The following is a 13,540-nucleotide window of genomic DNA, read 5'->3' on the forward strand; positions in this document are numbered from 1 at the left end:
TCAATACACCCCCTTCCCCAGCCTGTTGATAATAAACAAGTGGCAGCACACTGGGCAGTTATCATACTGTCTCCTCCTGTCAGCATGTTCCCTGTCAGTACACATCCACAGTTACGGAGCTCCATAGGCTCTAGTTTTTGTCCTTCCCCCTCCCAGAGTACTGCAGTGCAGGGGCTTGTAGGAGGCTCATATCAGTTCAGATTCAGGAACACAGACAGTTGCAGATACAGTGACCATACATTTTTTATTATACTAGCAATGGGTTTATTTAACTTATTGTCTTCTTTAAACGAAACCTATAAGAGAAACAAGGAGGCTGCCATTGCTGAGCTATCTATCTGTACATTCTAATCGCCTTTCTGTGAGGTTGACTCTCTTTTTTTCAATATTTATTTATTTATACACAATTTGCAGAGCCATTCACCCTGGGAATATCTGTGGACGTTCATTTTGTGTGAATGATGGCAAAAATGAATGTTCTTAGTATATTCCTTTTTCAGGTTGAATGTATTCTGATGCAATGCTACATTATGGGCACTAGATGGAGCTGAAGAGCACAGGAAATACGTATTATTATCAGCTCCATCGCGTAGCCTTCCACCCTTCTAATCTGTTATGTAAATGCAGAACAGGACGGCTTTGTATGGCTCAGTAAAGATTTTCAGTTAGAGAGAGATCGTCTTAAAGTGGAACTGAGGCATTTTTCCTTTTTATGCCTCTGAACAGAGCTCTTTGTCAGCCAATGTGTCCAAGCAAATGGTGGCGCTTAGATGCGTGTTTTGGAGCAGTGGCATAAAAAAATGTTGCAAACTTGCGTTCAAGAAGGGGAGCTTATTGGCATCATTCACGTACATACGCATGTAAACATGCAGCAACATAGATTCCTTCTAGTGGCTCAAATCAAAATAATATTCTCGCTAGGGATACACCGATACCGATACTAGTATCGGGGCCGATACCGAGTATTTGGGCGAGTACTTGTACTCGCCCAAATGCTCTGATACCTGGAAGAGGAAGAAAATTTCCTCTGACCGGCAGTGCCATAGGGGAACATGGAGCCAGCTTCCTGGGCAATCAGGAAGGCGGGTGGTGAGTAATGACCACCTCCCAGCCTCCTGATTGGCTGGGAAGCTGGCTCTTGCTGATTGGCCGGGAAGCCAGCTTCCTGGCCAATCAGCATCGAGATGGCTGAAGAGCCCGCTCCTTACTGATTGGCTGAGAAGCTGAATGCTGATTTGGCTGGGAAGGCAGCTTCCTGGCTAATCAGCATCGAGCCGCCTGAACAGCCGCCTCCTTGCTGATTGACTGGGAAGCCGGCTGGATGCTGATTGGCTTCACCAGCGTCTGGCAGAAAGATGGGAGTATTTTAATATGCCAGTGTGCACATGTCCTTAGAGATATTTCCCCTCCCTTTGGGGACAACCTTTTGCCAGACAGGAAGAGAGAAATAGACAACAATAAAAGCTGATAGGGATCCTAGCTTTCCCATACTTAACTTGGAAAAAAAGTTTGGCCTATGAATACACTTTAACCTTCTTCTGCTTTACCAGAAGGCACAACCATACTGTATGGCTCCTGCTGTGTTAGTTGGTAGGACTTCATTGACAATACATTTTCATTGCTTCTACTGTATAACTACACTATATATATATATATATGAGTTCTGGGGGTCAGTGGGAGTCATATAGTATTCTTGCCCACCCTTCAAATTTACAAAACATGAAGGGGAGGAGGAGTGAACATACACAGCCCCTAATGTATGATATATGTAACGCAGTTCTCATTCAAAGGGTATCTATAGTCAAAAACCAAAACTGCATTTCTATATACTGTACGTTCTATCCGACTCCTAATGACCATATCCATCTAGAAGTTGGTAAACTTACTTATTGAAGATGTCCATAGAATGGACTTCCTCAATGCACAGACACAGCCTGATGAATATGCACTCTAACTAACTATACCTGCCTTCTGAAGTACAATTTAATGTCTGAACAATGTAACATCATCACTGCTTGCTGGGAGCAATGCATGATGGGATATGTAGTGTTGAGAAATAGAGAGTGCATCGCATGAAGCAGCAGGGAAAGAGACGTAAAGCACACTGGGAATCCAGAAGGTTGGTGTAAGTGATGGACAGACGGAAGGCAGCACTCACTACATAAAAGGGAATTTTACATGTAAGCTTTGATTGCATTATCAGAAACAACTCTACTATGTATTCCTATTGCAATGCTGATGTTATAACAGAAGAGGATATGCTGGGACTTTACAACTCCTTTAAGAATATCCAACTACTGCAGATATGCAGCCTTGGTTCCAGGGTATCACTGTTCTATAATCCTGTGGACATTATTTTCAGTGCTCTCTTTATTCTGCATTTAGAATACAATGAGAGGAATTTATGAAAACTGGAGCAGACAAAATCTGGAGCAGCTGTGAACTGAAACCAATCAGCTTCTCTCTTTCATTTTCAAAGCTTAACTGAACAAACTGAAGAGAGAAGCTGATTGGTTGCCCTGGGCAACTGCTCCAGATTTTCCCTGCTCCAGTTTTGATAAATACCCCTTAATGTGTCAGAATGTCTTTTTCTTTATTCGGCGTTCCTGACTCTATGTTCTTGTTCTGTCTTTCAGTCTTCCCTAGAGAAGGTGGTTGGAGTCATTCCGCCCATATGATCACTACAGCGAGAATCCCTGCTGATAAGCCCGTCCGAATCTCCTTCAGTCTTAATGACTCTCCAGGTAACGTTTATCCTTTAGAGCTGAGAGAACGTCCTGATACAATCTGACCGCTCTCTTCACTTGTCGCGGCTTTCCTTATCATGAATGCATTTTGAATATAGATGGATAAGTGGGTTGATCAACTAAACTCCGTCATTTTTAATATTAAAATATAACTAAACCCAAGAATAAAAAATGCCCTGTATATATTGCAGCTTAGCAGCCATTTCATGTGGTGGCTGCATTCGTTTTCTTTTTCAAGTTATTTGACATTATTTTAACAGCAAGCATGTGCAGTTCAGGTGCGCGTAAGGCGGCGTACGGCTGCGCACTCCCATAGTGAAGAACAGGCTGCTGCGTAAAAATCACACGCAGCACCTGTCCTTCCCTGTCAGCGTGGTGCACTGGCACTTATTAGTTATCGCACCTTATGCAAGACACGATTGGCCTTTTTTTGGCATTGACCCACAGATGCTGATGGTGCAGGTTTCTTCGGGGCCTATTCCTGACGCTGGGAGGAGATTCTGTGCCCTTATATAGGGTTCTCTGTCTCCTCCCACCCAGGAGGGGGGTTTCTCTTCGGGAGATCCCCCCTGCCTAGTACTGTGAGGGACCTGTTTCGGCAGGTCCCCAAAGGATCGGGGTCCACCGGCCTTCGGGTTGGTGGACCAACAGTCTCAACCCCTGTCAGGAGCCTTGCGCCCCGGGGGGTCGGGAAATTAGGTCCCTTCTTTGGAAGGACCTTGCACCCTTGTGCACGTTTTTGTGTGCTGTGATTTCAAGGTTCACTTTTTTTGTTCACAGGGGGAAGTTTGTTTTGATGCACGTCCACGGGCTTCAATAAAAAAAAACAAAAAAAATTATATTTACATACATCCAGCCTGTAGTGGAAAGGATGCTTCTCTAATTAGCTTCAGCAACCTAATTAAAATCAGCCGGATTTTTCCAGGGCTGCAGTATACTTAGTCTAGTCAGTAGGGTGCCTTTTACCATACAGTGCAACATCAGACCTGATTTATTAGGGTACATCAAATTTAAATCCGCACTGGAAAACAACAGGTGTGGTCTTTGTAATTGAACCTCAATGGTTTAATACAGGGGTTGGCAACCTCGGCACTCCAGCTGTGGTGAAACTTCAAATTCCTTCATGCCTCTGCCTCTGGGAGTCACGACTGTGGATGTTACAGCCTTATGAGATTTGTAGTTTCACCGTAGCTAGTGTGCCGAAGTTGCCCTCCCCTGATTTACTACAATACAGTTGGGAATAGCCAAACTTCGCCCCTCCAGCTGTTGCTGAACTACAAGTCTCATAAGCCATTGCAAGTCTCTAACAGCCACAGGCATGACTTCCATAGGCAGAAGCATGGAGGAATTTGTAGTTTCACTACAGCTGGCATGCTGAGGTTGCCCACCCCTGGTTTAATACAATACAGCAGGGATAGCCAAACTTTGGCCCTCCAGCTATTGTGGAACTACATATCCCGTAGGGCATTGCAGGACTCTGACAGCCACATGAATGACTTTCAGTGTATCACTCGGCTGTAGATCCTCAAATCATCTCTGAATTGGTGCTAACACTGTCCTTCATTCTGGAGGGGGGCAACTTTTGGTCCCCATGGTGTGTTGTAAATTAGTCACCACTCCAAGCTCACTCCCGTGATGGACTACAATCTAACGTTTGGCCCCCATGGTGTGTTGTAAAGTAGTCACACCTCCAAGCTCACTCCCGTGATGGACTACAATCTCACGTTTAGTTTACTAATTTGTATTGAGATTGTAGTCCATCACGAGAGTGAGCTTGGAGCGGTGACTACTTTACAACACACGGGGACCATGGGGAACAAAAGTAGCCCCCCTCCAGAAGGAAGGACGGTGTCAGCACCAATTCAGAGATGATTTGAGGATCTACAGCCGAGTGGTACACAAATAAGATACATTTTTGTTAACAGTCATAACATATTGTGACCCTCTTCACAGCTCACAGGATTTATATAAAGTCCTAGGTGACAAGTGGCTCTGATGCCTTATTGCAGATCATTGCTAATTCTTGCTGAGTCGGCATAATATTAATCAGAGCAGGGGTTGTAGGGAAGCTAAAATCTCTTGTATGAGAATTATTTGGTGCATCATAACTGGCCAGAGTTCATGCATGGGGTAGAGTTCAATATCCTGGATGTAACATGGCACATTTAAAGGAGGCACTTTCACGCCCTCGGCCACACACAAGCACTGACTGAGCAATGTACTAAATTGCCTTGGAGTAGGGGGAGGATTTGCCGAGCTCACTGGGGGAGAGTTTTTCATTATCATACTAGTAGCTAGTAGATGGACAGCTGCTGGAGACTGTGCTGCCCCTTACGATCATGTGCTGGTGTGAGGAATCGCCGGTGCGTTCCAGCGTGGAGCGCAGCAGACGACGGCGCAGTGACGTCTGTCTGTGGCGCCGTTGCGCTCGACGGTGGAACGCGGAAGTGCCGAGAGCGGCGTGCGGCTCCTCCCGCCCGCACTTCCGCATTGGACTTAAAAGCCGGGTTGGGGGAACGGCAAGGTGTTCCCTTGTTCTGGATCTTGCACCTGCAAACCCCGAACGCCGGTACACCCTGCAGCACTCAAGCCCCACTATTTGGACTGGATCCTGCATGGGCTCCTCACCGCAGGACCACGGCTCATCTCACCTGGGATCCCCTGCTTCATTCCCACTGGGAACCGCAAGTACCCTCCAGTACTCTGGAGTAAAGTGCCTCCCTTCTATGATATAGATTATGTGACCTGTAGTTGAGCTCTATACTGGATTTAAAGCATATCTCTTATTTAAAACCCGCCACTCTGCATTGTTGTGGTACTGGATTGCTAGTTTAAACCTATATCGGGTCTCTGACTTATGAACTTTTACCAATGATTGTAATACCTCCCATTAACTCACTCCTGGGACATATACAGGTGAAACTCGAATAATTAGAATATCGTGCAAAGTTCATTTATTTCACTAATGCAACTTAAAAGGTGAAACTAATATATGAGATAGACTCATTACATGCAAAGCAAGATAGTTCAAGCCGTGATTTGTCAGAATTGTGATGATTATGGCTTACAGCTCATGAAAACCCCAAGAACCCCAAATCCACAACCTCAAAAAAGTAGATTATTACATGCAATCAATAAAACAAGGATTGTACATAGAACAATATCTGACCTCTGAAAAGTACAATCATGCATATGTACTCAGTACTTGGTTTGGGCCCCTTTTGCAGCACTTACTGCAATTACTTTTGCACGATATTCAAATTATTCGAGTTTCACCTGTATAATTACTCACTTTCTTAGTTGGCATATGATGTCAGCAACTCCAAACTCTCCGCACTGAGATTGAGAGTGACGCCTGGAGTTCAGATTGATTGCCTTTCATTAAACAGGGACAATTCCTCATCCAAATCATCTCCGCAGCTGTGGTTCATTTTCGCACACTCAGTAGGTGCTGACAGGTGGACAGGAAGTTTAGGGAAGCCGAGCTGAAAGACTTGGAGCTGTTTTGGCATCCTGATGACTGTGTTTGGGCAGAAACATATAAAAAAAAACATGCTTTGCTGGGAAGTGAATATTTGTCTGATCTGGATTCAATATTGAAAAAAAGATTGAGAGTTTAATACTACTCTAAGCTTGATATTGTTCAACTCCATAGGCACTTGATCCTCTTTCAGAATTTGCACCCAGTACTATCTGTGCTGTGTGTATTCTCTCATGAGGCAGTGGTTCTCAATCTGTGTAACCTCAGGACCCATATTTGCCCTTGGTCATTAAGTCGCAACCCAAATTGCAGTGCAATGGAACACACAGCATTGGGGTACCGCGCGTTCTGGTGCGGGCGTACGAAGTGTGGGCGGGAGATGCGTTTGGGGTACTATTCAAATGAATAGCAATGCAACACACCTCCCACACCAGAATACACGGTAGGTGTGATTGCGTGGTACAGTTTAACGCACTGTACTAGTGTAAACGAGCCCTCAAAAACACTGAGATACATCCACAGTCACAATCTCACACATTCACACACACATACACACTCCGAATCCAAGTCCACCCAGTCTCCCTACCTTACGAGAACTGGAGTGGATCCTCAGCCTGGGGTCCAGTGTGGGCTGCTGTGATGTGACGAAGCTCCATCCATATGTGCATTGCTTGTACAGCTCCCTTGTGCACCCTGTAGAGCCAGAATGTGATGTCACTCCAGTCCAGGCACCTCTACAGGACACGTGAGGGAGCTGTAAGCATTACACCAATGGATGGAGCTCCATCATGGCCATACCCCCAGCCCACCCCACCTGAAGCTGACACTCGGCGCTGGGCACCATATTTTGAATGGCTGCTCGGCGTGAAAACTGACAGTGCTACGCTAGGGGGAGGCAGAGGAGCCTCTCAGCTAGAAAAGTGGAAGGCATGTGACGACCCGTTGAACGTGGGGTCGCAACCCACTTTTTGGGTCACGACCCACCAGTTGAGAACCAAGGTCATAAGGGATCATAACATAAGCTTCTTCTATATCGGAGTGGTACTAAAGGTGAGATCTCAGTTTCCTCCTTTGTCCTTCCTGCCTCATCCACACAGACAGCATAGTTGCCAAAATGTCAAACGACTGTACACTGTACAGTGCAGTGGTCAGAATATTGTGCTACTTACAGCTGGTCAGTCGGAGAAATATGCCCCAAAGTTGGTATTTCCTACTCAAAGTTTCCTATTGGCTAAGACTATAGAAATAAATGGGATTTTTTGTGTTGAGCTTTTCACTGCTGACAAATACGAGCCACAAACACCTGTGGTGTGAACGGGGACTAAAGCTGCCCATACACTTTACGATTATCGGCCGATTGCGTTTCCGTCCGATATTTGTAAGGTTGATGGTCAGTGTACAACGGCAAATGCTGTACAATCGATCGACTTTTGACTATCCATCAGGCTAGAAAACTTTGGTCGCTCGTATGATTTTCGCAAAGTTGGTGGCGTTTCCGTACGTCAAAATTCGTACGATTTACACTGCTCATGCGCAGACAAAAATAAGTGCGGTCGATTACCGCATTTCGTCCAGGTGCTTTTCTGCTAATGCTGCTCGAACCTTGTGTAAATCGTACGACGGTTCGATCATTGGTTGAAAAGTTTAATCCGATGATCGCAAGGTGTATGGGCAGCTTAAGGTTGTGAAAGACAGACTCAGCGAGCTTCATGCTATGATTCCGGGACACACCGTTTGCTGGACAACTGAATAGAGAGCGAGACTGTCCATGCAAATCCAGAACAGCTGGTCAGTATGAAATACTGCATGTTAAAACCAGCTTAGGACAGCAGCTGTAACATTCACTGTATTGCAAATGCAACAGATGTCATTGGGGCCTGAATGTTCACTGAGACTTGATCCAGCAAATGTCTAAGCATATCCTGCCAGTGCAATTTGTTTATAGAGATCCAATGGGAGCGCGGTGGTGAAGAAGCATGAGAGATTATCAAATTGATCATTTGTCACCTTTTCTAATATGGTGGTTTATACTGTTTTGTTTTTTTTAAACACAGGGTTCTTTTTAATGTTTTCATTCACTTTACCCAAGATTCAAACATTTTTATAATTTGATTCAATTGGAAAAATGTGTGAAAGCTATGTGAATCTTGTGTTAAAACATTTATAAATAGGCTGTAAGCCTAGCGTGGCTTCTTGTCAGATATGATTTACCATTATCGTCGTTCCACAATGTAATTGAAGACCTCTCTTGGTTCACTTGTTACCTGCTACAGATGTTATTTGGGCTGCCGCGTAGACTTGTCGGTCTGCATTTCTCTTGCTTGTGCTGATGTTCCCTCCATGCCAGTGACCATAAACGCCTCCTCTTGGAGATTCACTGGGCGCAGATTAATCGCTGTAGCTTCGGCTGAAATGTCACCGCGTGTTTGATGAGTGGAAACATTGTTGTTAAAGGTTAACAACTTCCTTGACATTATTTCCACTTAATCAGACTTAAGCTGTGTTGGGAGTCTCTCATCTTCCATCTTTTTCCAGCAGGTTTATGACATTAAAGGGAAAGTAAACTTAGGCATTCCATTGTGATGGGTTAATATGTGCATATGTTAACAAGCGGTATGACTCAAGATAATGTGTGTTGTGCTAAAAAACGTGCATGACCCTTTTTTTATAGCACAATGCACCACAACGCATGGGGAATTGTGTATTGGGCTCTACTGTACAATGTGTTGGGGTGCCCTTCACAATGACTGGCATTGAAATGCACTGTACATAGAGCAGGTGCTTATTGAGTAAAGGCTCAATCTACCTATAGTAAAATAAATGGAGTGCTCTGTTAGCCCCTGGCTTACCTGGATGAAGCACTGATTCAGCTCCCAGTTTCCCTGGATGGAGTGCTGAGTTAGCCCCTAGTTTCCCTGGAGGGAGCCGTGAGTCAGCCCCTGGTTTCCCTGGATGGAGTGCTGAGTCAGCCCCTGGTTTCCCTGGATGGAGTACTGAGTCAGCTCTGGGTTTCTCCATTATAGAAAATAAATAAAAACAATCTATCAAACCTGGGAACTCAGCGCAGAGATCCCACCAACGGCATTCCCAACAGTTAGACCAGGCACATGATTCATTAGGCTTAAAAAAAAAAAGACAGACGTCCTTCAGGTTCAGCCTGTCAAACGTCCTGCGGCTTCATTCCAGAGGAAGTCAAAACAAACTCCTCAAACCCTTTGGGCAGCTGTTGCCAATTTTGCCACAGAGCAGGAAACAGAAATTCCTTCCAGACCCCCCTCCCCTCCCTCACAGACATTCAAATCAATTCCGTGGACAAAAGTATTGCTCTGTTGGCCTTTAGTATATATAATAAAAAGTGGCTATCATTATCCAAATCCTGCCGCCTTCACCTTCGCAACATCTCCAAAATACGTCCCTTCCTCACCAATGAAACCTCATCCACTACTCATCCACTCCCTTGTTATCTCTCGTCTTGAGTATAGCAACTCCCTCCTCATTGGCTTACCACTACACAGGCTATCCCCCCTTCAGTCTATCATGAAAGCAGCTGCTAGACTCATCCACGTAACCAGCCGCTCAGTATCTGCAACCCCCCTCTTCCGATTCCCTGCACTGGCTTCCAATAGCCCAAAGGATAAAATTCAAAATTTTAACAACCACTTACATAGCCATCCAGGCTATATCTCAAACCTTGTCTCAAAGTATCACCCTATCCGTTCCCTCCGCTCTTAAAAAGACCTCCTGCTTTCCAGCTCCCGCCCCAGAACAAAGGGGGAAGTTTTGTGAGACATTGGTGTGAACAACCCCTGAAGTGACCCTGTCGAGTAGCTTAAAAAATCTAAAGCTGGCCAAACATTAATAGATTTTTTTCGCTGAGCCTGCGGATGGAACAAAAACAAACTCACAGATTCATCCATCCACAGACAAATTTGCCGTTGTAGCTTTGAACAGTGAGTGCAGTTGATTGGCTGTAGTCACTCTTTGGCCAAAAATTTTTGCGCCTGAAAAAAAAAAATCTACCTGACAGATCCTTGCAACAGAAGAGTTAATATATTCACCTCAATGATAGCCCATGTCTCCTAACTCCCCTGTGTTCAAGCACTGCAGCCTTTATCAAATTCTGCAGCATTCAACCCCATGTTCCCTGCTGCACACTGTGGCTCCATCTGCTGACCCCTGTGCTAGTATAGGACACAGCAGTGATGTAAGGTGTCTCAGGAAGGAACCACAGTGCGTGGCAGGGGGGACAGACATCCGGCCGTCCCGGAATTGTTAAAGGGTAATTCTGGTATCCTAGCAAATGTGGGCTGCAATTCTGTCTCCTGTACACTGGCTGCAAGAGGGGGAACAGTGGCTCCCCCAAAGGTATGACTACTTGGGGGCGCTAGAGGGGACCAATTTGTGGGGGTAATTTCAGTTTCCCACATTTGCTGGGAAACTAGAATTACCCTTTATATGGTGAAGAGACTGGTGGCAGCTGCAGCCCTGAAACAGAGGGGAGGTAGGAGATACGGGCTGCTGAGAAGTGAGTATACTACCTCTTCTACTGTATGTCAATACCGGCAGTCCCCGGGTTACATACATCTGACTTACATCCAACTCCTACTTACAAATGGAGGCTATTACTGTACAGCAGGGGTCGTTGTAATGCTCCTGCGCTCGTGCCGAAGAGGAGTGGCCGCCTTTTTGGGTCTGGTTGGTAGTACTGTACGTACATTACAGGAAGTTGGCTCTTGTTAGACGTGCAGACGAGGGGTGTCCTCCTCTTCTTCCGGGTCACTGTGAGGTTTTTACTGCTGTCTGTATCCTCATTAGAAACATTTAATCTGACTTCCTGTCCTTGAGACAACAGGAAGTGAAAATAAATCTACAACTAAGAAGGGAATTCACTCCTGTAAAGCTGGCCATACACCTATAGATTATCTGCAGATTTTTCTATGGTCAGATGGAAAAGGTGCAACAGATTCCTCATCTACGCTAACCTGTGTGGATGGAGGAATCTCCCAGTATCTTGCTAGTCGGCCCCACTGGCTGTCAAAATACCTGAACAATCTGATAATCTATAGGTGTAGGGCCAGCTTTAGATTGATCATGGGAAAAAGGTGTCTCCACTGAAACTTTAGCACCAATCCTTGTTTCCACAACAGCCCAACATTTTCAAAATCCATTTGTCACAGGGACAGAAAGTGAGGCGAAATCTTCTGAACAGGGGCACACACAGCAAAACAAATGTTACAGGGGGTAAACCAATGCTATCCAAAACTGAATAAAAAAAAAATTGGGGCTGGAGTTACACTTAAAAAATGTACCTGTTCCAATTTACATACAAATTCAACTTAAACACAAACCTACAGTCCCTATCTTGTTCATAACCCGGGGACTACCTGTACACTACACACAATTCACTGGATCATGGGCCAAAATTTTAACAGTGGGTGGAACTGCTGATTACCCAATCGACTTTTGTTATAGGAGATTAACATTTTTGGCTAAATAGTGACTGTAGCCAAGCTGCTGTCACTGTTTATGTATTTTGAAAGCGGCGGGCGCCAGCTGTCAGAATACAATAGTCGCAGCAGAGATTCGTTCATCCACGCTATTGAACCCACAGGTTTAAACAAACAAACAAAAATTCATGTATTGTGAGCTTTAGATTTTTTGAAACTACAGACAGTCACTTTAAAATAGACAGCAAAGCAGTGGTCATCAACTGATTAAGACATTTCCACTGCACTGTATTTGCACATGACTTTGAGAGGTCTTTGAGCAGCCTAACTAAACTAAAATAAATTGGAGCTGTACAATAGATGCCGGGACAGGCCCATAATGAATTGTACTACGGCACGCAATATTGCTCCACGTAGCCGTCAGAACTACACTGAGTGGCCAGATTATTATGACCACCTGACGCTTGTAGGCAAATTAGCTATAATGTCTCGATGAAGTTGCTAGAGGGCCAGACCATTATAAATAGGGAAGCAGGTTGTTTACCACGACAGTAGAAGTGATTTGTTTCTGAAGATACGGGTAAAAAACGCAATTTAACAGCCTTCGAACGTGGCATGATTGTTGGCGCTCGGAGCCATGGAGCGAGTATCAGCAAAAAAGCAGAATTCATGAAATGTTCAAGAGCAGCTGTTGTTAAAGTGTTTAAAGACTGGACTGTCAGACGAAAATCTGGGTCTGAATGTGCTAATTGTGGCCGTCAGCGACTAGTCAATGTTAGGGCAGAACGGAGAGTGGCAAGACTGGTACAAGACAACAGAAGGGCAACAGTGCATCAAATTACTGCAGATCTTAATCAGGGATCCTCTCAAATAATCTCTGAACGCACTGTTCACCGTACACTGCATCGTATGGAATATGGAAGCCGAAGGCCTGTTCAAACACCTTTGCTGTCTGCAGTTAACAAGATAAAACGTCTCAAATTCGCACAGGAACACAAGGATTGGACAGTCGAGCATTGGAAAAAAGTCATGTGGTCCAATGAATCACGTTTCCAGTTGCATCATGCAGATGGCAGAGTGAGAATTTGGCGGGAACAGCATGAAAGCATGCACCCCACATGCATGAGTACAACCCTTCAAGCTGGTGGGGGCAGTGTTATGGTTTGGGGCATGTTTTCCTGGCATGATTTGGGCCCTTTAATTCGTGTGGAACAACGTCTGAATAGCACAACATACCAAAGTATCGTTGCTGATCAAGTTCATCCTATCATGTTGATGGCGTATCCCAATGGAGATGGCTTCTTCCAACAAGACAATGCGCCATGCCACGGTGCTCGTATTGTGCAGGAGTGGTTTCAAGAACATGAGGGAGACTTTACCTTGCTTAGGTGGCCCCCACAATCACCAGATCTCAATCCAATTGAGCATTTGTGGGACGAGGTTGAAAGAGCCATCAGGCAGCTGGTTCCACAACCATCAAATCTCACAGAACTGGACAGTGCTATTCATCAGGCATGGTGTCAGATTCCTCGCATCACCTTTCAACATCTCATGGAGCCAATGCCAAGAAGAATCGCCGCAGTATTGAAGGCAAAAGGTGGCCCAACAAAGTACTGATGGGTGGTCATAATAATCTGGCCACTCAGTGTATATCTGCAGTCATTGGCTCTGTTGCATTGTGCTTGAGAAGTGCCCTTTCAGCTTATTCAGGGAACTAATTGCACAATAAAAGACTGATTTACGCTGAAGTACATACCGTTTTACAAGCACAGTTCATTTGTTGCAGTCACTTTTTTTTTTTACTGTGAAATGGTAAATAATTTAGAAGCAGAAAAAAAAGTTCGAGCCGTTACCAAGGTCAATCC

General features: G+C 44.9%; 1 protein-coding gene across 1 annotated transcript in view; it reads left to right on the top strand.

Annotated features, from left to right (window-relative positions):
- The first annotated feature begins 2,674 nt into the window (after positions 1–2,674).
- Positions 2,675–13,540, top strand: part of MAP3K7CL (MAP3K7 C-terminal like) — a 21,437-nt gene continuing 10,571 nt past the window's right edge. The window contains exon 1 of the mRNA XM_018555365.1: positions 2,675–2,744. Coding sequence (XP_018410867.1) covers positions 2,675–2,744 — 70 coding nt within the window. The remainder of the gene's footprint in view (positions 2,745–13,540) is intronic.

This window comes from Nanorana parkeri, unplaced genomic scaffold (assembly GCF_000935625.1).
Source record: "Nanorana parkeri isolate BGI_ZX_2015 unplaced genomic scaffold, ASM93562v1 scaffold194, whole genome shotgun sequence".
NCBI classification, from domain to species: domain Eukaryota; kingdom Metazoa; phylum Chordata; class Amphibia; order Anura; family Dicroglossidae; genus Nanorana; species Nanorana parkeri.